General features: G+C 43.4%; 1 protein-coding gene across 6 annotated transcripts in view; it reads left to right on the plus strand.

The window, feature by feature from the left end:
- The first annotated feature begins 963 nt into the window (after positions 1-963).
- The window catches only part of IKZF2 (IKAROS family zinc finger 2), a 120,336-nt gene continuing 96,999 nt past the window's right edge, over positions 964-24,300 (plus strand). For 4 of the 6 annotated variants that reach the window (XM_074872579.1, XM_074872584.1, XM_074872583.1 and 1 more), the window contains exons 1-4: positions 2,202-2,245; positions 2,687-2,722; positions 4,016-4,064; positions 4,786-4,890. In XM_074872579.1, coding sequence (XP_074728680.1) covers positions 4,031-4,064; positions 4,786-4,890 — 139 coding nt within the window. In that variant the 5' untranslated portion in view covers positions 2,202-2,245; positions 2,687-2,722; positions 4,016-4,030. Of the gene's footprint in view, positions 1,263-2,201; positions 2,246-2,686; positions 2,723-4,015; positions 4,065-4,785; positions 4,891-5,078; positions 5,158-24,300 lie in introns of those variants that run through there. The other 2 variants (XM_074872581.1, XM_074872582.1) reach the window with 2 other exon arrangements.

Genomic DNA, 24,300 nt, shown 5'->3' on the forward strand with positions numbered 1-24,300 from the left:
CCGGCTGCCGTGGGTTTGGGTCGGGGCCCTGAGGTGGGACTGTGGCGCTCGGAGGTGTTGCTTCAGCCTCGGCTGTGAAGCAGAGCAAGGGTTTTCCTCAGAAGAATAGTGCTGGCTTTTCCCCCTTTCCCACCACACCGGCTTCTCAGGAGAGGGGGAAAATAGTGTGGCAAGGCTTTTATTTTACCCGGGCTTTCTCTCTAAGCGTAACACTTACAAGAAAGGAAAGAAATTACCTCATATTTACTTTGAATGTTCAATTAGATAACAAGCACGACAGCTCTGAACCCTTCCCCTCCGGTTTTACGCCGTCATCCGGCTGCCCCCCGGGCTGCCACCGCGGCGGTAATTAGAGCACCGCCAGCGCAGGCGGGACGGGCCGCGGCGAGGGGCGGCGGGCGCTGCGCACCCGCGGCCGCCCGGCGGTTAAAAATAGAAGTGCTGAATCATGACTCCGCCGGCAACTTCACCCGCCCGGCGGCCGCGGCGGCCCAGCGGTCGCCGCTCCTGAGGGGAGGAGAGAAGGAGCGGGAGCGGGGGGGGCGGGGGGGGGGGGGTGGGTGTGTGGAGGGGGGGACACGGGGTAGCCCGGTGCCCGGAGCGGGGAAGGGGACACGGGGACGCGGCGGTGCCCTGAGGGGGCGGCGCGCGCGCGCGCGCGTGTGTCCGTCCGCGTGAGGCGCGGAGCGCACACGGCGGCGGCGGCACTTGTCCTCTAATCGATTGCCGAGCGTGCTGAGCGGCCCTGCCGGCGCGGGCACCCGCCCCCCGCGCCCCCCCGCTCCCCGCCACCGCCTCCCCCCGCACCCCCCCGCACCCTTCACCGCTCCCGGGAGAAGGCGCCGCGGGGCGGTTGTTGGGGCCCGAGAGCGCGCGCGCGCGCTCCCGCGCCCGCCCGCGGGGCTGCGCGCGCGGGGGCGCCGGCGGCCGCGCGTGTCCGTGTGTGTGTGTGTGCGCGCGAGCGTGTCCGTGTCCGTGTGTGTGTGTGTGTGTGTGTGTGTGAGTGTGAGGGAGTGCGGGCGGGCGGGCGGCTGCCGCCGCCGGATCGGTTTCTCGGGGTTTGACCAGCTGTCCCAGGCTAACCCTGCTCTCTGAAGATGGAGGAAGTAAAAACAGGATTACCCTTAGCTACAGCTCCACTGCCTTAGTTTCCATAGCCAACTGCCGTGCACAAACACACCTCCACTAGGCAGAGAGAGCCGACACTAATAAAAACACAAACAAAAGGGTGATGGAAGTGATTCACTGCCTGCGCGGCTGAGGTAAATCTGCGCCTGGCTTCTTTTTATTTCTTTCTTTTTTTTTTTTTTTTTCTTCCCTCTCCCCCCCTTCTCCCCCCTCACCCCGGTCTTTCTTTCCCTGGCGGGGAGGACAGCTCCGTCCGGTGTGCGAGGCGGCGGGGGGACGGCGGGGTGTGCGGAGGGGACCCCGAGTAAAGTGCGGTTGTGCTGCATCTCCCGCACGGCGGTGGGCTCCGATGACTTGTTGCTGTTAGCCCCACAAAAAAAAAAAAAAAAGAAAAAGCGCCCCCCCCCCCCAATCCATCCCAAGCGGGCGGAGAGGGGCGGCGGGGGTGGGCGTGCGTGTGGCGGGGGGCGGCGGGGCTCGCCCGGTCCGTTAGTCAGCGCCGGCCCCAACTGCCATTTCCCTCAGCGCCCGCCGCCACCTGCGGGCCCCCGGGGGGCTGCGGCCTGACGCGGCGGCGGGAGGGGGGGAAAGACGGCGGCGAGCGGGGGGGTGCGCGTGTGTGTGCAAGGGAAAGGGAGAAAATAAAATAAAATGAAAAACGAAGCAGGACCGTGACTTTGACAGGTTGTGGTATGGGTGGGGAGCGGCAGGGATGAGGCTCGGAGCCCGGTGTCGCCCAGGGCCGGAGCGGCACTCCGGGGAAGTTGGCCTAGGTTTCCTGCGCGGGGTGTGAGTGCGTCTGCCGGGCCCCACCTCACCCCATCCCTCCCCACATCCCCTCACCCCATCCTTCCCCACATCCCCTCCTCTCCCCCCGTTTTCGTGCCGATTCGTAACGAACCGGTGGATCAAGTTTTCCTCTCTCTCCTCTCTCTCTCTCTCTCCCCGCTGGTTAATCGCATTGCTGTAGCACCGGCTGACCTCCCTCCCTCCCTCTCCCTCTCTTTTTTTTTTTTTGTTCTTCATCTTCCTTCAAAGTATGTGCCATTCCTGAGCGAGTTTCCCCGCCGGCTCATCCCCGGGGCTGCCCGGCTCCCCGGCTCCGCATGCCCCACCTGTAAGTGCCGGGGGCGGGTTTCTCTCCCCTTTCCCTCTTCCCCCCCCCCCCCCCCCCCCCGCCTTCTCCCTCTCTCTCCCCCTTTCTTCTAAAAATTATTTTTTAACTTTCCCCATCTTGCTGTGTCTTCAGCCCGGGCAAAACTCTCTCTCTCCCCATTCGTTGTGTAGAGAGAGGCTTAGCAGCTGGGATTTGCCATCACCAGCCTAAAAATGGTGACCAAACTTTTTTCTTCCCCCCCTCCTCTTCCTCCTCCTCCCCCCCTGTTGAAGAAATAAAAAATAAAAATCAAACCGTGTTTTAATTTCGGTTATGGATGTTTCTGTGTTTCTTTTTGTCTTTCTTTCTCTTCCTCCTCCCTTCCTCCCCTCTCTTTCCTTCCACTTCATTGGCTGGGATGATCTTTCCCTGTTGCTTCTGATGTTTCTTTCTTTTTCTCAGTGTGTGCCTGCCTACCTGGACTAGGGGGAAGATAAGGTAATTTTGAAGGGCTTGAGGAAGCGGCTTACCTGTTTTGAAAACTTTTTTTTTTGAGATTTCTTTTTTTAAGAGTCATGTGAAAATCAGTAATTGAAGAGAGTTTGGTAGCAGCTGGGCAGGTTGAAATTTAAGTGTTATGTGCTGAATGCCTTGGGAATTTGATCTGCTTTATACCAAAGAAGAGCACAGAGAAAAGTATTTATTTATTGGGGGAAAGGCGGCGGGGGGGGGGTGGTGGGGGGAGGAAAGCGGGTTAAGGGAGGGGGAGGGAAGTGGTTTTGGAGACAAGAAGTGAAGCTGCCTGTTTTCCAGTAAGTAATGGAGAAATTCCAGGAGCCAGGGCTAAATATACTTGGCGATCAATACAGAAATGGCTCATTGTGAATAATTTAGCTGCCTGGTGCAGTGAGAGTTTTGAAACTAAAGGCAAAAAAGAGGCCGTGGAGGGAGAGAGGAAATAAAATTCTCCTCTGGTCATGTCAGATTCTTAACTTTTCCACTTAAAAGAACATAGTTATGATTATTGATCTCTCTTTTTTTTTTTTTTTCTTCCCTCAATATATATCAAATGATAGCTAGGGGGTGTCATTCTATACAGTTACTTGGGTTTCTGGAAAGTAATAGCTTGTTCTGTGTCAGCAAAGTGCTTCCAGAAACTTTAAGATTGCTTCACACCACAAAATGCATGATCTGGGAGTATTAAGTGTGATGTTCGGCCCCATGCTGTGGCAGATAAATAAGGGTTAGAGTGAACAGGTGCGTGTACAGGTGTGTGCGTCCGTGTACGGTAGTGTGAGACAAAGAGTTGTAGTAACTCTCAGAGGGGAACAGACACGGGAGGGCTTTATTTTGTTTAGATCAGGATGGAGTCTCTTGGAGTGCGTGTGAAAAGAGCAATTGTTAATAGTATCCATCTCCTCAAAGTCTGTTCTGGCTGTGAGAGCTGGTAATTGATAAATCATTACCGTCCCAGCTTGAACAAAACAAGCGGAAAGTCAGGGAGAAAACTCTCAGATCAGGTAAAAATGCAAGTGGGAGACAGGGGTTCAGTCAGACGAAGATGATCCCAGTGCTGCCTGCCCAGGAGGCAGCTGAATTTCTCTACTCACATAATTTGCAGGAAGAGTTCAGTGCTTTGCAAATGAGCACATACAGTACACTTGTGTGTTTCTCTAGGCAATGGTTGCAACAGCAGTAAAATGGGCAACTACTTAGGGCTTTAAGTAAGTTTAATCATTTAATGGTTGATACTGACAGGCATCTTTGAGGGTGTACTTTTCTGCCTTGCAGCACTGCACTTTGACTATGGAAGCAGAGGCTGCTGATGGATATATAACATGTAAGTAGTCATTTCATTTGATTATTCTGAATTACTTTTCCCACTGTCCTTTCTATAATGCAGACACCTGAAACTTTAGCTTCCTTGTGTATGAACTTTGCATTGAGATGACACTGAATTAATAGCATTTAAACACAAACTTTGTATATGACTGAAAAATGCGTGGGGAGGGGTGCATGAGTGAGTACCTCTGGGTTTAAATATTTGCTGAGGATGAATGAACTTTGCAAATGAGAGAGAGTTCATCTTCAGAAATTCAAATTGCAGCCAAAAACTTTTTTTCCCTTTCACTATGCATTTCTCCTGTTTTCTGTGTCAGGGTTTGTGTAAGTGCTTTGTTTAACTGTCAGTTAACCCAGAGCTGTAGGGGGGAAGGTCCGTACGGTGAAGTACTGTTTCAGACTTCTCCTGCCCAGCCTGGGTTCTCGGTGTCTGCAAATGAAAAGTAATCCTAACTTCTCTTGAGACAAAGCATCTGGGGCAAGGTTTGTCACAGGTGTGTGCGTAGAAGACTGGTGACAGTAGGTCTGGGGGGGCTCTTAAAATCAGTCAAATGTTTACTTGTGGCCACTGAGAGTTCAGTTTTTGCAGGCTGTGGAAGACCCCACTGGTAAAGGAGGGAAGGGCAAAGGGAGCGAGCGAGTCGTACTTTTTTAACTGTTGTGTTGCTCTGCTGATGAAGGGGATGGAAACTTACGGGGGACTTGTTTTGTGAAAGCAGGTGACAATGAGCTTTCGCCCGAAAGGGAGCACTCCGGCATGGCCATTGACCTCACCTCCAGCACACCCAATGGGCAGCATACCTCCCCCAGTCACATGGCAAGCAGTAAGTCTCCTCTTAAACCTGGTTCTCTCTAGCAGCGGGTTCGGGTTAGTCTGGTCCTCCAGGTCCTCAGCTTGCTTACTGGGTCTTAACCACTGCTGTGGGCACTGCTAATAAAAGAAGAGGAGGACAGGGTAGATCTTTTTGGTTTGGTTTGTTGTTTTTTTTTTCCTTTCTTGTTCATGCTGGTGTCTCATCTAAACATGAACGGGATTACTAGTCTGAACTATCCCAAGGTGGCATTTGAGAGCTGGTCCTTACCTGTTGCAGGTAGGAAAACACTAGGCTTGACATGTGCTGGGTTTTTTTCATCAGGTTTTGAAATCCAAATGGAAATTGTTGTTGTTGTTATTATTATTATTACTTACTGTGCTTCCCAAAACAGCTTGAAGTAGCTTTATTTGAAAACAAACACATTTTATTTACAAAAAGGCTTTACTCTGGCAAAAGTATAAAGTTAAAATATCTGGGCTTGGTGACAGGTTGTATTTTAGTATTCCATACAGAAACTTCAGCATCCTATTCATTACTTCAGCTTTGCCTTGGCAAGTCCAAAAGTGGCTGGGATAATTGGAAGTTTATGGCACTCGGTAGTTGACTCTCTAACAAACTGAAAGGATTTTGTTTTAGAATGTCAGCGGAGAAATTGAGAAAACATAGAGACATTTGGGAGTCTACCCAGAGTGTCAAGTGCTGATAATATTTTTATAATTATTTTCATGTTGTATTTTGGAAGTCGATAAATGTTCTTTACACACATTTCATAAACCCAACATCCTTTCTTTTCTCTGTGCATGAGTGCCACAGCTCGTTTTAGTGTTGGTTACAATGCTACATCAAGATATTTACCTTAAAGTAACTCTGTACTTGTATTCAAAAACAATTTAACATGCTTTGCTTCCAGTATACCTTCAGAAGGTTTCTCTCTATGTGATACTGATTTTCTTTCTAGTGTGTGTACTATAGATACATATTTATATTTTTAAACTGAGTGTTTGTCTAATAACCCCACTGAAAACTGTGAAAGGAAGAGAGCTTTTAGGGTTGCCTGCTTTAAAATACACAGTGTATTGCCTTCAGAGTCTTTCTTACTGAGAGAAAGATGTTACTTTCCTTTAAGAATTCTTCCTTCCTCCTGCAAATTACGAGTAAAACGCAGTTTTTATGAGCCTTTAAAACTGAGGGTTATTATGAAGATCTCCCAATTATATACATGTTGCTAGAGAATATGATTGCTAATACTCTGGACTGAACTTTATATGACAACCGATCATAATTCAGCATCTTTAGACAATTCCAATCCTGCTGCACTGGGATTCTGATATATTTTATTATGTTGTAAAAGTTTTACTACTCACTTTCTTCATTTTCTTTGTTTCCTTTTTATTAATGGGAAGCCTTCATTGGAAGGGAAAAAAAGCTCCCTGTTTTAAATCTTCTTTATAATCTAGACTAAAAACCAGAGTCAAATTAGGGAATAAAAAGATCTAGAATGAAGTCATGCAAAAATACTTTAACACATTCAATATTTTCCTGTTCATTGTGTTAACATTTTCAGTGGTTTTTAAGCTTCATTAGTTCTTGCAACACACATGTATCTGCAGCCTTGGTGAATATCTTATTTTTTAAAATGTGTTTTGTGGTATCTCACAGGTGTCTCAACTGCTTTCATCACTGCTGCTCTGCATTAAGCATGTGCTGCTGTTGAAAAATTAGGGGCTCTGCCTGAGGTTCTTAAGCCAAGCGAAACTTGAACTTCTTAAATTTGTTGTAATTTATTTACTCTTTGCAGGCGTAAGAATGTCTTGCAGAGAGGTGGTTTGTTCTCTCTTAAGCATGGAAGGTATTGATTAGAGGTTGTCGGCTTTTGTGGCAGCTGTTACGTTGGTTCATTTAAGGTTTTTGGCCAAATCTTGAATCTGGCATGTGTAGACTAAATTGCCAGGCTGTGCTTTAGAGCTTTCCACCTGTTCTGCAGGGTATAGGAAAGGTTCAGTAACCCACAGGCCTGTGACCTCTTTTTTTTTTTAAATATATTTTTTTAGGCGAGGGGGAGATGGTAAGGAGGAATGTCTGTTTGAAATATTTTGTATGAATTTAGTTGCTCCTGTTGGATCAATCCATCATCCTTCATTGTAAGTGTTTCAGTACGGTTTAATTTCTAGTGGAGCCATTGGAGACTGATCTACTGTTGGCCTGCCATTACAGTGAAGCCCAGGGCATGTCATTCTGGCTGGGTAGGGTTTGCTAATGGAGGAGCTGGTACGTAAGGTGGCACATGGATCAGACCCCAGATGTTTCACTCCTGGTTTTGTTGCCAATCATCCCGAGAAGGTGGATGGCCTTATTTAGCTGTACGCTCAGGATGTGCACCTGCAGGCCAGAGATCTAAGTTTTGACCTTTGTTCTTGCATTCCATTGAATCGTTTTGAACCACAGCTCTTAATTTAGGCTTAATTTGTGTCTGGCTCAGACAGAAAACCATGAGAAGCAAATTTCTTGGATCTGTACCGAAACGACTGAGCTGTGCTCTCCCAGCAACAGTAAAATTATGTGCTAGGTAAAGAGTTTTCTGTGTTCGTTAGCCCCTGGCAATCGGTGTTAGCAGGAGTTCTGGCTGGGCTACTGGTGTTTTCAGGTTCTTTTCCAAAAGGTTTTGGGTTAAATATTTTGGCTTGTGTTGGAGAGTTGTCTACAGCATCCTTTAACCTATTACCGTTTTCAAGTATTTAGACGGTATGTATAGGTTATGGATGGGGTTGACACTCAATTTTCCTTGTGAATGAGATGATCCTGAAAGATAAATCACAGTAAATCGCCTGTCATAGCTAACTAATGATCTTACATATACCTGACGGTATGTATCTGCCTTTAGCAGAATACTGTATGTATTTTGGCAGATGCTCTGTTCTAAAGTACCTTATTGTAGTTCTATGTAAGCAAAGATTTAAACTATGTGTAAATAGTCAAATTGAATAGGTTGATAGATCATCTCACTTTCCTCTACAGCAAGACAAATTAGTGCTATACCTGCCGAGTACCTAGGATATGTTTACATAGCCCCAAATCGGGAAATCCAGATTTTCTTCTGATCTTCCATAGGAAGACTCTTCCAAAGGCTGACACCCAGAGCTGGGCATCAAAGGCCTGCTCAATTAACTTCGTGTTGGTACTAGAGCGTTCCCTGCGTGGCTCTGAGCCCTCTATAGACCCCACGGAGTTCAAGGGCGTCTGTCTTGTTGCTTTCGGTGAGTGCTGAACTGGGCTGTAAGTAACCAGGAACCTCCCAATAGGAACCGGTACGCTAATTAAAGGCTGATGGGGAATCCTTATAAAAGAGGCTTTAAAAAGAAATAATTCCCAGTCACCTCCTCATAATACCACACTGAGTTCTTACTATAGTTATTAGAGATTTTTTTTTCCCGCCTGTAGATTAAAATGGATTTAGAAGAATGTGCCCTTTAGAAACTGCAGGGGCACAGTTGTTCAATTTGTTGACTTGATGACTACTTTGTATAGGATGAAGGATACTTCTCTAAGACTGCTTGCCTGATATCATACAGAAAATAGTAACAGCAGCTATTAGCATCTGACAGTCAGTGACAGAGAAAACTTCCTCTTAGATTGGAGACTTTACAGTGGGTGTCCCAGATAATTTTCTTATCTTTGCTTTCATAGACAAAAGGAGCCCTTAAATGAAACAGTCAGAACAATCATAAATATCAAACCCAACATCTGATGTTTGAAACTGATTAAAATTGTGGTGTGCTTTCAAGATGTTTTTATAGTAGCTTAAAGTGTTACTAAGTTATGAGAAATAGTTTATTAAGAAAATAAGCATTATGAGCTGACTCCGTTGAAAATAACGAGGTGATTGCATTTTCTCCATGGTGGGGAATGATCGTGCTGTCTGACAAGATAGCTATTGGGACAACAGGGTTAAGTGTGAGTGATTTCAGCAGCAGTATTTAAAGAGAACTTAGGCAAGGTCTTAGTATCATGTAGCCGATACTGTATTCCCAGTGATGAGAGAAGACTGGGGTGGACCATCAGTTGCACCCTCTTTTTTTTTTTTTTTTTTTTTTTTTTGGTAACTTCAAAGCCCCAAATCTTTCTTGGTTACTTTAGTTTTTCAGCTCTAAGTTGTCATGCAAATCCTGTTTCGCCACAGTTGTGTTGCCTCGAGCAGAAAGTTTCATGTGCCACAGCTGTATCAGCACCACATCTGTATGGATAAAGTAACTGTGGAGCGTGCCTTTTGGAATGAAACTGCATGAAATTAGAGGTTGCTTCGTGCCTCAGATACACAGCAAGCAAGTCTTGCCATCGCCAGAGTCTGCTGCCCAGGCACGTGAGGCTGGACCTTGCACTGGGATTCTTTTTGGCTCAGTATGTGTTTTTTCAGTAGGATGAGGAAACGGAGGCTGAGCCTCTGCAGGAGACTTTTCTGTAGGGAGGGTGGTTGAAGCTGGCTGGGCTGGGCTGCATTGGGAGGACTGAATTAGTGCTTTGAGGCAGTCACTCCCCTGACACGTGCACTGGGGCATGAAGAATTCTGGCAGCCAAACTGCTGTGCTCTGAAGTAGGGAATCAGGTCTCTAGTTCTTCCAAATATCTTGGAAAGTGTGAAACACTGCATATGGTGCGAAAAACTTGGACTGGATAACCTCGAGATGCCGATGAATCTCTTTCCCCAGCAGCCTTTAAGGAGTAGGGTAGGCAACATCTATTGGTCTGGGTATCTTTGATCCTGCCTCAGTGCAGGAAGGTGGACTTTTGGCAGTCCCTTGAGATGTCCTCCAGTCCTTTGTGTCTGACTTCCCAACCTTGACACTTTGATGTTTAGAGAGCTCAGCTGTGGAATTTCACGATGATGCCCGATACAGACGTACCTGTGGTCTTACAGGGTGAAGGGCAGTGAAGATGCACTATGCCAAAATGAGCTTAGATGTAAGGGATGAGCTCAAGAAAGTGTGGCAGGGAACTGGAAGAAGTGAGCTCCTTTGACGCTTTCAGGAGCACTGACTTTGCCTCAGTCTTTTAACCTCAGACTCCCTGAGAGTTCCAGGGGGAATAATACTCATCAAAGTTTTAGCCAATGGGTTTAGTTTTCTTGAAGTTTAAGGAGGAAAAATAATAAATAAAAAGGTGATGATCAGGCTTTAAACAGAAACCTAGGTTTTTGTCCACACCTAAGAAACTGAAGCTCTGCAGAGCAGTGTACACTGTTTGTATATATATATATATATATGTTTTTAAGAAAAGAAAAAAGGGTTACTTGGAAGTGACATACTTGCTGGGATGCACCTTGGATTGTTGTAGCTTCATCCACATCAGCGTAGATTTTTCACACTGGTATGTTTAAAATCATTAAATAGTTCCTCTGATATGAACTCTGTGTGAACACCTACTAGTTTCAGTGGCTACTTGCTGTTTGTTTAAGTAAGTTGTTATCTAAGGTGTTTAAGTAGGTGTTTAAGTTATTTACTAAGTTAGTTTAAGTTACTACCACACTCCAGTGGCGGAGAGTTCCCCTGTGTATTTTAAATATCTTCTGTCACAGTCTCTCTGGCATTCCCTATGGAGTCAGATACTCGGCTGAAAAAACATTCCTCTCTCTCGGTGAGTGTTATAATGAGGGTGGAGCGAAATGATCAGTTAATCTCATTAAATAGGTTTTTATTCATTCTGATGGAAGTCTTTTGAGAGGTCATCTGCCAGGGCTTTGTTGCAGCACACACCTTTCTTAGGGAGCTTCTGTTATTCTCTTGGAGTGTCAGGTTCGGTTAACTTTCCTTGGTACACACCCTGTTACAACACTTAGTGATCTTGCTAGCTTGGTAGTCAGCAAGTTTTCAGTGTTTGCTTCTGGAATTTCAGTTCTTTTTCAGACATGTCAACGAAAAGAGCAATCCTCATCTTCCTTGAAATGTGGCACTTTGATAGCAATGGAAATGAGATACCCATTAGAGAGCGCTCTGTCTTTCCCATCCCTGAACCCAGGGGAAGGTGCCATTCCTGTTGAAATCAGTGGGTATTTTCCCCTGGGAAATTGGATCGAGGGCTTGTTTCCCGTTCCTGTGGGCCACAGGCTCTGTCTGGTCCTCCAGCTAAGTGCTGGTCTGCAAGACTAGGTTTTACAGGTGGAAATGCAGCTACCTGTGTCATCTTTGTGCATTACTGAGGGTGAGTGGTGCGTGACCTCTTTCCAGTGCCAAGAGGGCACCTTAACGAAGCGATGCTGTTCTACCTGGGAGAAAAGGGATAGCCCTCTTCTGCTTTTTCCTCAATAATCCCAGTGAATCAAACTCCTCAGGGGATCCACCTTGAAGCAGCTCTGTAGAAAATTTCAAGAGAAGGCTGTGCCACTGCTCTCTGTGTAACAAGACCTGTTGCCAGCCCGGGTGCAGAGCCTGTGCCACGGCATGTTGTCCCTTGCCTAGAGCGGTGAACACTTGTTTGGAGTCCAGGCGGCTGACTGCTGCATCCAAACAGAAGGAAGCAGAGCTGTGATTATCACCAAGAAGCGATGAGGCTTGACGGGTATGGCTCTGGGCTAGGTGATCAGAGGTCCAGGTTTTCTCCCAACTTTTGTCATCATAGGGGAGTCCCTTCATGTTTTTGTGCTGCTTTTTTTCCCTCTCTTGCCTTTTTCTCTGAATCACAGAGGCTGTAGATCACTTACGATGGTGGTTTGAATGACACATGTTAGGCGTTGACAAAAGTAGGAATTTTATTACAATATCTACAGAACAACTTCAGGGTTGTTTTACATTTAATTTTTGCAGCCCCACAATGAGACACATTCAGAAGTACCTTAATACCAGTGTAGCTTATTTCCTGTCCCACATAGTGCTAAAGCACCCTGTTATGTTGTGATTACCTTAGAACAACCACAGCATTTTAACTCTTCCCATGCAGCTGAGCATTACCAAATCTGTGTGGACAAACCCCTATTTACACTACCCAGCAAAATGTGCCCTTGATCCGGAGCCAGGTCTACATTACCGGCTTCTGCTGGCACTGCTGTGTCAGCCTGTGGCTTTGAAGAACTGTAATCCCTCACAGGCGGAGCGATGTTGGCAGAAGCTCCTGCTGTGAGCACAGCCCTGGCTGGCAGGGTCACCTGCAAGCGGTGTTACAGGTGTTACACTGGAGCGTACCATAAAATAGCAGACACCGTTCCTGGAAAAGCGTGGGGTTGATTGATTCCCCCCCCATTTCTGTGCTGATAGGTCATGTAAACATCCATGAATTAAACCTCTTTTTTTTTTTTTTTTTCCTTAAACTGACTTTTGCTTTCTCCGCACCTCTTATTTTTACTTTCCAATTTTGGGGTTTATTCCCATAGCATAGCATCACAGAGGTGGTGGGCTCCCTGCGCATTATACCCGCTCTTTTAGCTCACCGTTGCTCTGCATTCGGCCTGTCCAGAAGTCACGGGGCTCCTGGCCTCTCCTGCAGTGAAGCTAAGATTGCTGGTGGGATCCCTGTGCCCCCTCAGGAATGGGGGAACACCTGTAGGCGGTTGGAGGTCAGTCCTAGGGCCAAACTGCACTCCCAGCCCTGGTGTAGAGGGTGTGAATAACTGCAGCTGCCAGCTGGTGGTGAATGAAAAAGACAGCAGAGTTTAAGTGCATTGTCTCACTACGTAGGCAGGAGCCCCTCTTCTAAGCAGGCTGTGGGCTTTACGCAAGTCATGAGCCAAGGAATCTGATTCACTCCAGACTTACCTCCCCTCTCCCCACCATATTTCATACTACCTGGAGAAGCTGCAAAGACTTTATTTTCACCCACTCTTTCTGCCGAGATATGGGAACCACCTGTGGGGCTGTTCTGGGCACAGGTGTAGTCACTGCAGTAGGGGATCAAGAAAGGGAAGATTAGTGGGAGTATTGAAGTCCTTGCCCTATCGCTGGGCTGGAGAAGGCCTTCTGAGGACTCAGCTCCGCTGTCTACCCCGAAGCTTCATGCAGTGATAGGGATAGAAGACCCAGCTACATCTTGGTGCTGTTGGTGTCAGGTCCTTTGTCCTGGGGGGTGGAAGTCTGGAGGAGTTTCCAAAGAAGGTAGGACATACTGAAGCACAGAAAAATCCATTCACCTTGTCTGCCTGTCCTGTCTATCACCTTTTTTCTTGTGAAGTTTCCTCTTACGTGAGGAGGTAAGACAGTCCGTGTTTCATCTCCAGCTAATGGAAGATCTGGGCAGGGATTATAATAGAGGTGCTCCATTTGCAGTTAAACCACATATGTGACAAACCTTGAGTTTCTGATGTGGGATATTTTCTTGTTTATCCCCTCTGTTCCTCCACTTGCACAAAACAAGTGTTGTTCTAAAGATAATGATGCTGTGACCTTCAACAGTAGGCTGGAGACTTCTCCAGCCTCTCTCTTATTAGTCATGCTTGCCTTGCATTCCCCTCAACCTCCAAAAACCCCTAATTCCATCAGGAGACAGTGGTGTTGTCCTGGTTTTTCTCAAGGGACAAGTGTTCCCTTAGTCTATGAAAGTTATGTTGGTGAGTGGCCCAGAAAGGTGGCTGGAGAAGCCTGTGATATGCCCAAATCCATGTTAATTTTTCTCATAATTACTCTTTGATTTGGGAATGTGTGTGTGTGCAGTCATACAAGAATTCACAGCTACTCTCCTAGTCCCCAGCCCAGCCTTCGGACATTTTATGATTCCCTCTGCAAGGAAATGTGCTCTCTTACATAATGGCCTAGCCATAAAACACAAACTGAGACATTTTTTGTTACATATATCTGTGCATCCTTTAGACTCCAGTAGCATGAATTAGAACACTCACTTCTGCCCAGAGAGCAGCAAACAGGATGGTGTGAATTCCCTTCTTTTGAAAGTGAAAGAAGTTGCCTCTTTCTGTATGAAAACAGCAAGTCTTTACACAGAAGAGATATGAGGTCTATTCATTTGAGGAAGAGTAGCTATTCTCTTTAAGTCATGGATGGTTTAAAAGTTTCCAGGAAAGAGTTGCAGTAGATTGAAGACCTTGTTTTGGTTAGCAGCCAAGTCTGTAATAGGGGGAGAAGGCTCAGGCAAAAGAAGAAAACGGGGTTTGGTTTTGGTGGTTTTTAATCTTATTTCTTGAGAAATTGATATCCTGCAGCATCTGTTTTGCCTTGTCCAGATAATGGCCCCTGAAGGGGAACAAATCTTCTTAATTAGCAGTTTTTCCTACTGCTTTTAATTTTCTGTTCCTAGGTACAGCCTTTGTATCGCATGTGTAGTATCGTGATGAGGGGCTCCTCCCCCTGCATCTCTGGAGAGCCTGCAATGATCTGGTACCCGTGCAGAGTTTAGTATTTTAGAATACACCTATTGGGCCTTAAAGTCACACCATGCCTTAATCCTCATCCTCTTTCAGATGTAGGCATGTCCTAGACATACATGTGTGTAACAGTTTTATGGTTTTATCTCCCAAAATTGAGTCAACTTTAGCAGTTGTTTTCACCCTGTAACCAGCACAGGTGGTTCCCCAATGAGTTTAATACATCTCCATGCAGCTGTGTGGAACAATCAAGTGTATCAGCTTTACTGAGCCCCCTGTTTGAAAATTTCCTCTAGCTTAAATACACAGGCCTCTCTCCATCACTGTTAGGTATTATCCTTTGAATAATCTATTCTTCTAGAGTGTAATGTAATAATATCTCCTTGTTATATCATGCTTTTTCAACAATAAATCTTTAAGAGCTTCACAAAGGATGCCAGTTGAAGAGATACAAATGGGTGAATAAAATTATAGGCTGAAGAGGTGGAGAAAAATTAGAGAAATTAGTGTATGAATTCAGCTCCTATAGGTGGGAGGCAGTCAGCTTCATCATTTGTGTATGTGACTTCAAAATGTCAGATTATAGGTAACTCAAGAGTTCGGAAGAGTAATGTGCTAGTTGTGTATCTAAGGGTCAAGTAGTATATGACATTAGCAGGCTGTGAGAGCTCTGTGAGTTGATTCTTGTGTTCTTTTAAATTTGTATTCTATCAGTTGCACAATTTCTTTATTTCTCTAAAATCCTATGCACTTATATGTGAATCCCAAACCAGAGTGTTCTCAGAGTATAAATGCTATCACCAGTCAGCTGCCCCCAGATTAGCTAATACCAAGTAGAGAAGGTTGGCAGCTGGAGAAAAAAATATGAAAATGTGTCCAGCCCTGGTTTATGACAAGCCTGTACATGTGCGATGTGTGTAAATACAAATTGAAGGCACTTATAGAGAGTTTCGGTCACATACAATAGAGATGTACAGGCTTGAAAAATACTAGTATCATGCAGGTCTCATGAAATTAGGAAGCCAGAAAGAGGAGAGGTATGTGAATTGTGCCTCTGCTGAAGGAAAAGCTATTAAGCGCTACCCTTTTCAAACGTCAGATGCATGGGAAAAAGTTGTTGGAAGCCAGTCTCTGCTAAATCTGCTGCTCGGAGAACTTACTTTTTTGTTAGATGTTTGTGCAAAATCACCTCGCTGGTTGGACTGTGAGACCAGACATGACTCAGGCTATCAGCACGTAACATGGTTGCAGGTTGCTGTCTTACTGCTCTTGTGCTAAAATGCTGTAGAGAGGTATTTGCTTTTTTCTCACACTTTTAAAGTGCTTCATTTATTTAATGTCATTAGCGCTATTGTTACTTAAATTTAGCTTCTGACTGGTAACCATTAAATATTTATAGAAAAATCGATAATAGTGAGAATTTTGCTCTAGTAAATATATATCACATATGTATTCAAAACCAAAGCAAACTGCAGTGCATTCCAGGAAATAATCTATAATGACGCTCTGTGAAGTACTTGCTCATCTTCATGTCAGGATGCTTTATCTGTGTCCCAGCTGCTGCCATTCCTGCAGTGGAACCCTGGTTGTTTGTTTGTTTGTTTGTTTTTTAACAGCCTAGAACAGCAAAGTACAGTGCCTTGGGAAAAGAGTAAAAATAGTGTTTTCATTGTAGAAACATGAATGATAATTGCAGTATAATTATCCAAGGTTCCTTAGTGACTGTATACGGGGAGATCCTTAAGTTTTATGTTGCATCTGATAGACAGCACTCCAGCAACAGACTACTGTGCTAGAAGAAGAGAATTGCACTAGGATATCGGTTCTGCTTTGCTTATGCTGATCGCTATCATCTGTTCTGTTTTCTCAAACACGTGAATGTCATTCGGTGCCCCAGCTTGTCATGTTTTCCTCGCCTTTGCTGTGGCATCCAAACGCCCTTATGAGACTAGTGGTGTGTGAGAGTCCCTTTGAGGAATTCCTGACGTGTCTCCTGTTGTGAGGTCAGTACTCAGGTCTGGGTGGAGGCAAAACCAGCCCAGCGTTTGGGAAGGGGAAAGTGTTTTTGAGAGAAGGTGGCAATGTGGCAACTGAAGGTGATGGTTTAAAACCATTTAAAACCAATGCCTAGTTAAAAAACTAGAACTGTGATGCTGAATTGGCTTCAGAGGCAGGCTAGAGCTCATTGGAGAGGTATGGACAAAGGTATGAGAGATATGGGATGCCTGACATGGGGACACGACAGTTTCTTCTCCAGCTTGGGTCTCAGCATCATTTTCTTGTGTGACTGTGAATGGAATAGATTTTGGTAGACCATCAAAGAGATGACCTGAATTAATTGCTCTGGCCAGGTGTTTTGGAAGGGGGAATGCTTCCTTATGTGCTGGCGACGAAATTTCAATTTATAATTATGACTGTAGTTTATAATAATAATTCTAACTATATATATAAACAGTTTAATCTACTGTAATGTAATATGGTAACATTTGCTGAGCTTTGGCTGCTTTCAGATAGTGAAAATGTGCTGGTGGTTGTTGGCTAGGGTTCAGAATAATTTGTCAAAATTTTGTGCACTATGTGAACAACAGAATTTTGTGTGGATTAAGCAATTATTAATTCTCTCCCATTATCTGTCAGATAAAACTACAACTAACTCATTAACTAAAATTAATCATAAATAAAGCCGATCTGTTGTTGAGGAGGCTAATTAGAACAGTAATTGTGTAATGATGATGCATTTAATTTCAAAATGCAGATTTAAAAGCTCCTTCTTTTGGCAGTGATAGAGCAAGGTGTTCTGAAATGAAGTGGGATGTTTATCGCTGTCATTGTCCTCTAATTAATACCACCAGGATTGCCTGTGTTTTCAGTCTTATTAGTGTCCCCTATAGAGCACTCCAGAATGTCCTAATTCTGCTCACATTGAAGCCAGTGGTTAAACTGTTTCTTTACTTCAGTGGGAAGAGGTGCTACGTGGAAGTGCTAGTGTAAGACATTGCAGGCTCCTGGGTTTACTACTGTAGCAGCACATCCACATGTCTGAGCTCTGGGAATACTGACTGTGCTTTGGGATTTGCTACTGACTTGCCATGGAGATAGATCTGGAGTTTCAGGCCAACAAAACTGAATTGTGACTCAACGTTTTAAAAATGATTGAGTGAGTAATTTTCCATGCAGTTTCATTACAGTATCTTTTGCCCCAAGGATTATTTACTGTAGGTTAATTTCCAGCAGTTTTTCACTGCTATATGAAATCTGGAATTTTAATAAGAAAGGAATTGTTTAAATAGGATAGTGTTTTTATCCCAAATTGCCTGGTTCTAGCATCACTAGTAAAATTAGCAGTTGTACCTGCTAGCGTGTATGCACAATTTCTTGATTTTTTTTTTTTTTTTTAATCTGTTGTCAAAATATATTAAATGCTCTTATGAGGTGTTGGGCTTTTTTAGCGTAGTGTGTTTTATTTTAACAAAGTACCGTTTGAATCATTAACAAAGAAATGGGTATTGGATACAGAATATATGATTCACCTTGTCTCATCATTTGTAATCACTACTGATTTTTTTCCTTCTGACTTGGTTTAGAGGGAATTACAGAACTGAAGCATTGAATTAATCTTGAATGCTCCTACTAATCAGCCTTGAAGGGAATATTGAGCATAAATACATTTTACCTATTTTATTTTTAACTTTTCCTCTGTGAGGATTTTTTTCTTGTGCTTCCTGGTTCATGGGGAGAAAAACACGCTTGTAAGGTTTTAGTTACATCACTAATATTAGAACTGAGTAATCGGGTGGCTTTGGCAGCAGTCTCGTTTATAAATTGTTGGTGAGCAGATGGCTCACCAAGTTGGCATGCCAACTCCAAACTTTCACAATCATGAGTCAAGTTTTAAATCGCAAGATTGCCTTACATGCCATGAAATTTTTGTGTGTGTGTTTGTTTAATAAATGTAATTCTCAATTACCTTCTCATTTCTGAGCCGTGTTTTGCACTGAAGCATGGCTTTTCAGCAGTCTCTGGGGTTGGGAATGTCTTTTTTTCTTAATTTAATGAAAGTGGAGACTTTTGAGGTCACTTATCTGAAAGTCTTGCTGCTAAGAAAAAAACAGTAAATATCGGTCTAAGGGACATAAAAGTGAGGCTTGGCAATCCTGGCTAATGTCGAGTAGTTCAGATGGTTGAGATCATTCACAATTACACTTTCAGCAACTCCTGGTTTGTACGCACAGTAATTTGCTAGAAATAATTTTCTGATATCTGTAATCCTGGATATGCAAATCTGTGTCAATTTGTTTCCTGAGTGCAGGGCTTAAGTCATTAGGCGGCATAGAGTACAAATGTTACATTTTGAAATGCAAGAGTGAATATTTTCTGTAAGCAAAATGTAGCAATAAGAAAACAGAGCTGAGCTGGAGTGCTCAGATGTTCTTACTGTGAACACAGTGAAGTTCCAGAAGGGTCAGATCTTGATCCACTTGAGAATCTGGACAAATATTACTGGAAGGATTTTTTCTTTTTTTCTTCTTTTTTTTTTTTTTTTTTCTTTTTCTTCTCTTTAAGCTATTCCTTCAACTCAAATTAACATGGTATATGGGGGTTATAATGCATTGTGGGACCTGTTACGGAATGATAATTAGACCTTATTTCTAAGTGATTCCACACAAAGTGTGCTGTTGTAAATGCTAAACAACTGTGTTTCATCCATAATCATGTAATTGGTGTGTGCAGCTAATTAGTGTGTGTTCAATTTAGGCCCAGATTTTTTGGAAATGTCTCCTGTTCTGGTCCTGATTTAGCAAAGCTCTTAAACAGATGATTAACTTCCATTGGCTTTAATAGGACTTAAGCACATTCTTAATCAGGGCCATTGTGTCAAATCGTGTCTCTTGGTGACAATCAGAACTACCTGCCGGAGCCATAGTAAAAATATCTGTAGGTCCTCCTTAAATTTAGATTAATCATTTCTTTAACTTGTGAAGCATTTTGTTTCAGATTCTGAAACTCTGTGTAGATCTCTTTCTCTTTTTCTTTTTTTTTTTTCCCCAGCAAATGGTTATTGTCACAGTCTAATTGTATGTATAAAGTTTAAAGATTTTAACTAGCTTGGCAGGAGGCTGTTTACATCAAATCTGCTCAATACACCTTTGAGATGGAGAAGAAGAAAATATGCATCTGAGAGCGCCTCTCTGGAATATAAATGTCAGCGCTGATAGATATCTATGATAGAAAATTTGTGTGGGAGTAATAATTTAGTAATAAAATAGGTCAAATTAATTCTTATGCTGAAGGGGATACCTTACAATAACCATTTTGTAATTTTATGTTTGACAGTTTGCTCTGCATTATGAGGATAGGTGGAGCTGAGATAATGTAATCCATTTCCAATTGTAAACAAGATTGCTTTAAGAGCTGCTGTAGTAAGATGCATGTTGGCTGACTTTAAGCTGAAAGGTAATTGCCTCTGAATATTAATATGCATGTGGGGATTTTGTTTTTAATTCTGGGATTTCATCTTTGCCCTATAGCAGCTCTGAAGAGGCCCTTGTTTTCCCAAACCCCACTTTGCTGCTAATTGAAGCTGATGGCAAGTGTTGCGCTTTGGGCCTTTTGCTTTTATTTTATGTGGCCTGTGTACCTTGGAGAATGCTGCTTTCTTTGGCTGTTTTCTTCTTTTGTTAACCACCTTTTGAGTAGATGAGGTTTTTTTGGGGATGCTCTTGCTGTCCCACAGCAGCTATGACTAGTTCCTGGACTAGGGGAGGAATGACAGTTTATGAGAAAGGGAAGTTGCTGCACTAATTGAATTGTAGGCTCTTGGAAAATGAGAGTTAGAGTGCTGATCCTGTGCTGTGTAGCTGGAGAGCTTCCTCAGGCGTAATTTAGGCCCTATCCAAAGCCCACTGCACTTCGTGGAAGGTTCTTCATGTAGTTCCACGTGCTTTTGGAGCAGACCCTTTTCATGGGGGCAAGTTGTAGGTAATGACAACCTTAGTCTGGGGGAACATCAACTGGCTGCATTTGTATATGAAATTGTTTTAGGCATGGAAGGGAACAGCCAGGTTACAATCAAGTTATATGTCATCTTTCCATTTAAATTCTAGCACTTGGCTTCTACAAGCTATTCTGTTAAGTGCTGCTTACGGCGAGGCTCAGCACTGGGTACAGTGGGACTGGTGTTGAGCAGGGTGTAACTGCAACTCTGCTCCAGAGCAAACTGCAGTCAAACAGTGCTGCAGGAGCTTGAAAATCTGTTGTGTGCCAGGTTTTAACCTGCAGTGGATGTGTGGGCTGTCATTAGTTAGGACTCTTTAAAGATGTTATGACTGGCAAGTGCCCCACATGCCCTTCTAGCAGAGATGACTGTTCCTAAGGCAAGCGTTCAAAGTAGAGTTCAATGTGCCTTGTTCTCTGTGGCAATGCCAGCAGTTTTTCTAAAAAAGAAAAACCAAACAACAAAATGGGATATTTTTAGCTTGGATCGATTCACTGATCCAGTTTACTGCACGGTCTCACACAGTGAGAGGGTGGTGTCTAAGTAGGGTGTCCTGGTGCTGATGTTTCTGCAGAGTCAAAGGTATGCTGAACCGTGCTAATACCTGGAGCTAACAGATCTGTAAATTGTGTTGGTCAAGGAGGCAGCAGATTGGCTTTTCTGCTGCCTCTGCCCCAGTGCAAAGGGTGGTCTCTTGCAGAGAGGTGGGGCCAACAGCTGAGAGGTGCTGGCTTCACAACCAGCCCTTTTGCAGGTCGCTTTTAGCTCATGTTGGACTATAACCTCATATAATGTCTCTAGTTAAACAGTGGGCAGAAGATAGGTGGTGTTATGGGTGGGAACCGCTGAGCAGAGCCAGACTTGAATCTTCCACATTCCTGCACCTTGCACAAACTTTGGGATATTGAGGTTTTTGTTTTAGAATGATTTTTAAATTGCCATAGTGCCCCGTTTCCAGTGATTTGGTCTGGCGCTTCTTGAAGTCAAGGGAAGTCCTTGTGGTAATTCAGTCATTTTTGCAATGTGATGCTGCTTGTAGCAAAGCTGTTCTATGGATGCCTTCGCTAAAAAATTACTTAGCTACAGAAACATTTGACTGTAGGCTGGTAAGCAGAAAAAGTGAGGGTGTGTGGGTTTGTGAATGTATGTTGCCCATTAAGGAGTCTCACTCTATGCTGGGGCTGCTTCATTACTATGATAAAAATAATGTAAAAGGATTCTAATAACTAATTGTTCACTAATGGATCAAGCATTGTCTTAAAGGCAGCAGTTTAAAAGAGTCCGTTTAATGAAAGTTGACTAGAGGTATGTCCTGTGGCTATTACAAACTTTGTTTTATAATAGCATGTATTTTTTAGTAGCTCCTTGCCATGCTGTAATGTGGTTGGAGTGGGAGAAATAGAAAACTGGCCATTTCCCGGCAGATAGTGATACGTTTCTACTCAGTCAGAATGCTCTATACACTGTGATAGGTTTATAATTATTATCCTAAGATTGATGTTTTTGGGGGGGAGTGTAAATTTGTGCAGCAGTAATCCATTAAGAAATCAATAATCATTCCATCCTGAAATGCAGTTTCTCTACAACATTATAAATACACACCAAAGATTTGAAACTCTGCTTGTTTCCCCTTCTCTGCCCCCCTCCTCCTTCTTCCCTGAACTCCAAGTTCAATGTCCATTGCTGTGTTGGAGAAGCAATTATGTGGTAGGACTCTTCTGTTGGAAAAAAAACAAGGTGGTAGTACTAGCGTAATCCTCAGAGCCAGTAAAAATTTTTAGCATGAGTTTTGCTTTCCCTCCAGTACTCTTTCAATCTCGGGGAAATTCCCCCTCTCTTGTGCCTCAGTTTCATCCCTGGTAGATGGGGTTGGTGAAGATTCATGCCTTGTTTCTCTGTAGAGGACTGTGGAGAGAAAGTGTTGTATAAGTACAAAGTTGTGATATGTGTACATTTCCTTTTCCTCACTCCTCCTCCTCGTTCTTCATGTAACAGCACAGAGGTTTGACTATCAGAGGACAGCATGTCCTGCAGGACTTCCCTTTTTGCTCTGAATTCTCCCCAGTTGGGCAAACATGTTTTTGAAATGCTGCTGTAAGTTATCCCCTGATCTAGACAGCTGGAAACCTACTTTATCTCAGAGTAAAGATGTTTGTAGCTGATAAATAGTAGACTGTATGAGGGAGACTGAGAGTATTATTTATGTTTCTCGGTGGAAGGCTAAATTATACGGAGCGAGGTGCTGGGTCAGTCTGGTTTTGATCTTGCAAAGAAAATTGTGGATGGGGCAGGGAGGTGCTATTACTGTAGTAAGAGCCACAAAACATGGAGTACTTTTAATATTACATTTTCATGCCTTTTATTTTCATTCTTCCTCTACTTCCTTTTTGTTAGAGCTGGTTGAAAAATCAGTTTTAATGAAAAATACCTCAATTTTCTGATTGAGTTTAAATTACTATTATTTTTAGGCAGTTCTGCTGTTGATTGAAAAATGGGGCATTCTTTAATGGTAGAGTTGTATCTTACATCCGTGATATTTGTTGTCCAGGCCTAGTTTCACTCTGTTTTCTCATCTGCCCCAATAAAAGGCATGCTTGGCTTGGGATGGGTAAAAGGATCTGTTTTTTAATCTTCTGAGAACATTGTCATCTAGTGCATGGGTGCTCACGAGCCTTTTCAGTTTTGAGAGGCAGAGAAAGACCAGAGTGTTCATCACATCATTCCTTTTGAGAATCTCAAGTTATGTCCAGATGTCTAGCAAGTGTAAAACGTGAGTTTTGCTTGTGATTCAGTACATGCATACCCTGGCCTAGAGCAGGCCATGGGAATACCAACATGGGTAGAATTATTAATGTATTTCAGTGTTCACAGGCTTGTGTCTTAGGCAGGGGGTGTGGAAGAGTTGGTGGTGAACAAAACTGGACACTTAGAAGCCAAACACCATATCTTATCTATGTTATTGCTCTGAAACAATTTAAGGCTACTGTCATGATAAATTCCCTCACTGTAATCCTGCATGGGGAGAGCTTTCACGCATGGCTTGATTGTGGAGCAACTTGACTTGCACTGGTTTGCACTGGAAACTGTGAAGTTGTGATACTAATAGGAAAAGGCCCAGATGCCAGCAAAGAAGTTGGATCTTGTCAATTGTGTTCAGTAGGTTTCCATTCAGCATGGAGTTTTTGTCTGGTGAATTGCTTTTTTTTGTTCTTTAAGGCTGTGAACCCCTTTACTGGGTTGCTTTCCCATCAATAAAGAATACTTCTTCATTTACCTAAAACTTTTTGGGTTTTGACTCTTAATTCAGTACCTTGTAATTTGCGTCACTTCTGCGTTGGCCCACGTACTGATCAATGGCTTCTATACATCAACACAATTCTTAATTTTGAAAATAACTTTTTTTTTTTTTTCCTCCAGTCAACTTGTCGTATAGAAGCAGCAGCTGATTGACAGCTGATTTTTCGGCAATTATTTGCTGAAGTGTTCATGCAAATGACGTGTGGCTTTTCAGCGAAATAGGAAGACTTTATCACATCTTCTTGGGTTTTACCCATTACCATTTTTTTCCAGTGGTTTGCAGAATGGTGAGTGCTAAAAGCCCAATATCAGCTCACAGGATGCTGAGTTTAACAGATAGGGCTTTATTAGCTCTCAGTTGCATTTGTCTTTACTTCACAAGTCTCTATTTAGAATTACCTGTGAGTGGTTATTTTCCAGTGTGGTTTTCTAAGACAAACCCTTTTTTTTTTTTTTTTTTATTTTTGTTGTTGCTGCTGTTTTTTTGAACTACTAAAAAGTCTTCACCATGTAGATAACGCTTATGAATGTATATATCTTCACCATGTATATAATGCTTATGAATGTATATGTGTCCACCAACAGCTTGAATGGCAAGTTACAGAAATTGGTGTTAAGTGGCTCTTTGGAAAGAAAATTCTTCAAAGAAGTATTTAACAAATTGAACAATTAAGAGATGCCATCTCAATCGATAAGTTAAAATTAATTGGCTGTGCACAAAGTATTTTTAAACAACTTCCCTGAAGAGCCTGCATATTAGGCTTAGAGTGCCTTTCTAGTGAGGCTAGGCTGTGAGGTTACTTTCAAAGGCCAGTTTCTTCTAAAAAGTGCT

The sequence above is a fragment of the Strix uralensis genome, chromosome 6 (genome assembly GCF_047716275.1).
Source record: "Strix uralensis isolate ZFMK-TIS-50842 chromosome 6, bStrUra1, whole genome shotgun sequence".
Lineage (NCBI taxonomy): Eukaryota > Metazoa > Chordata > Aves > Strigiformes > Strigidae > Strix > Strix uralensis.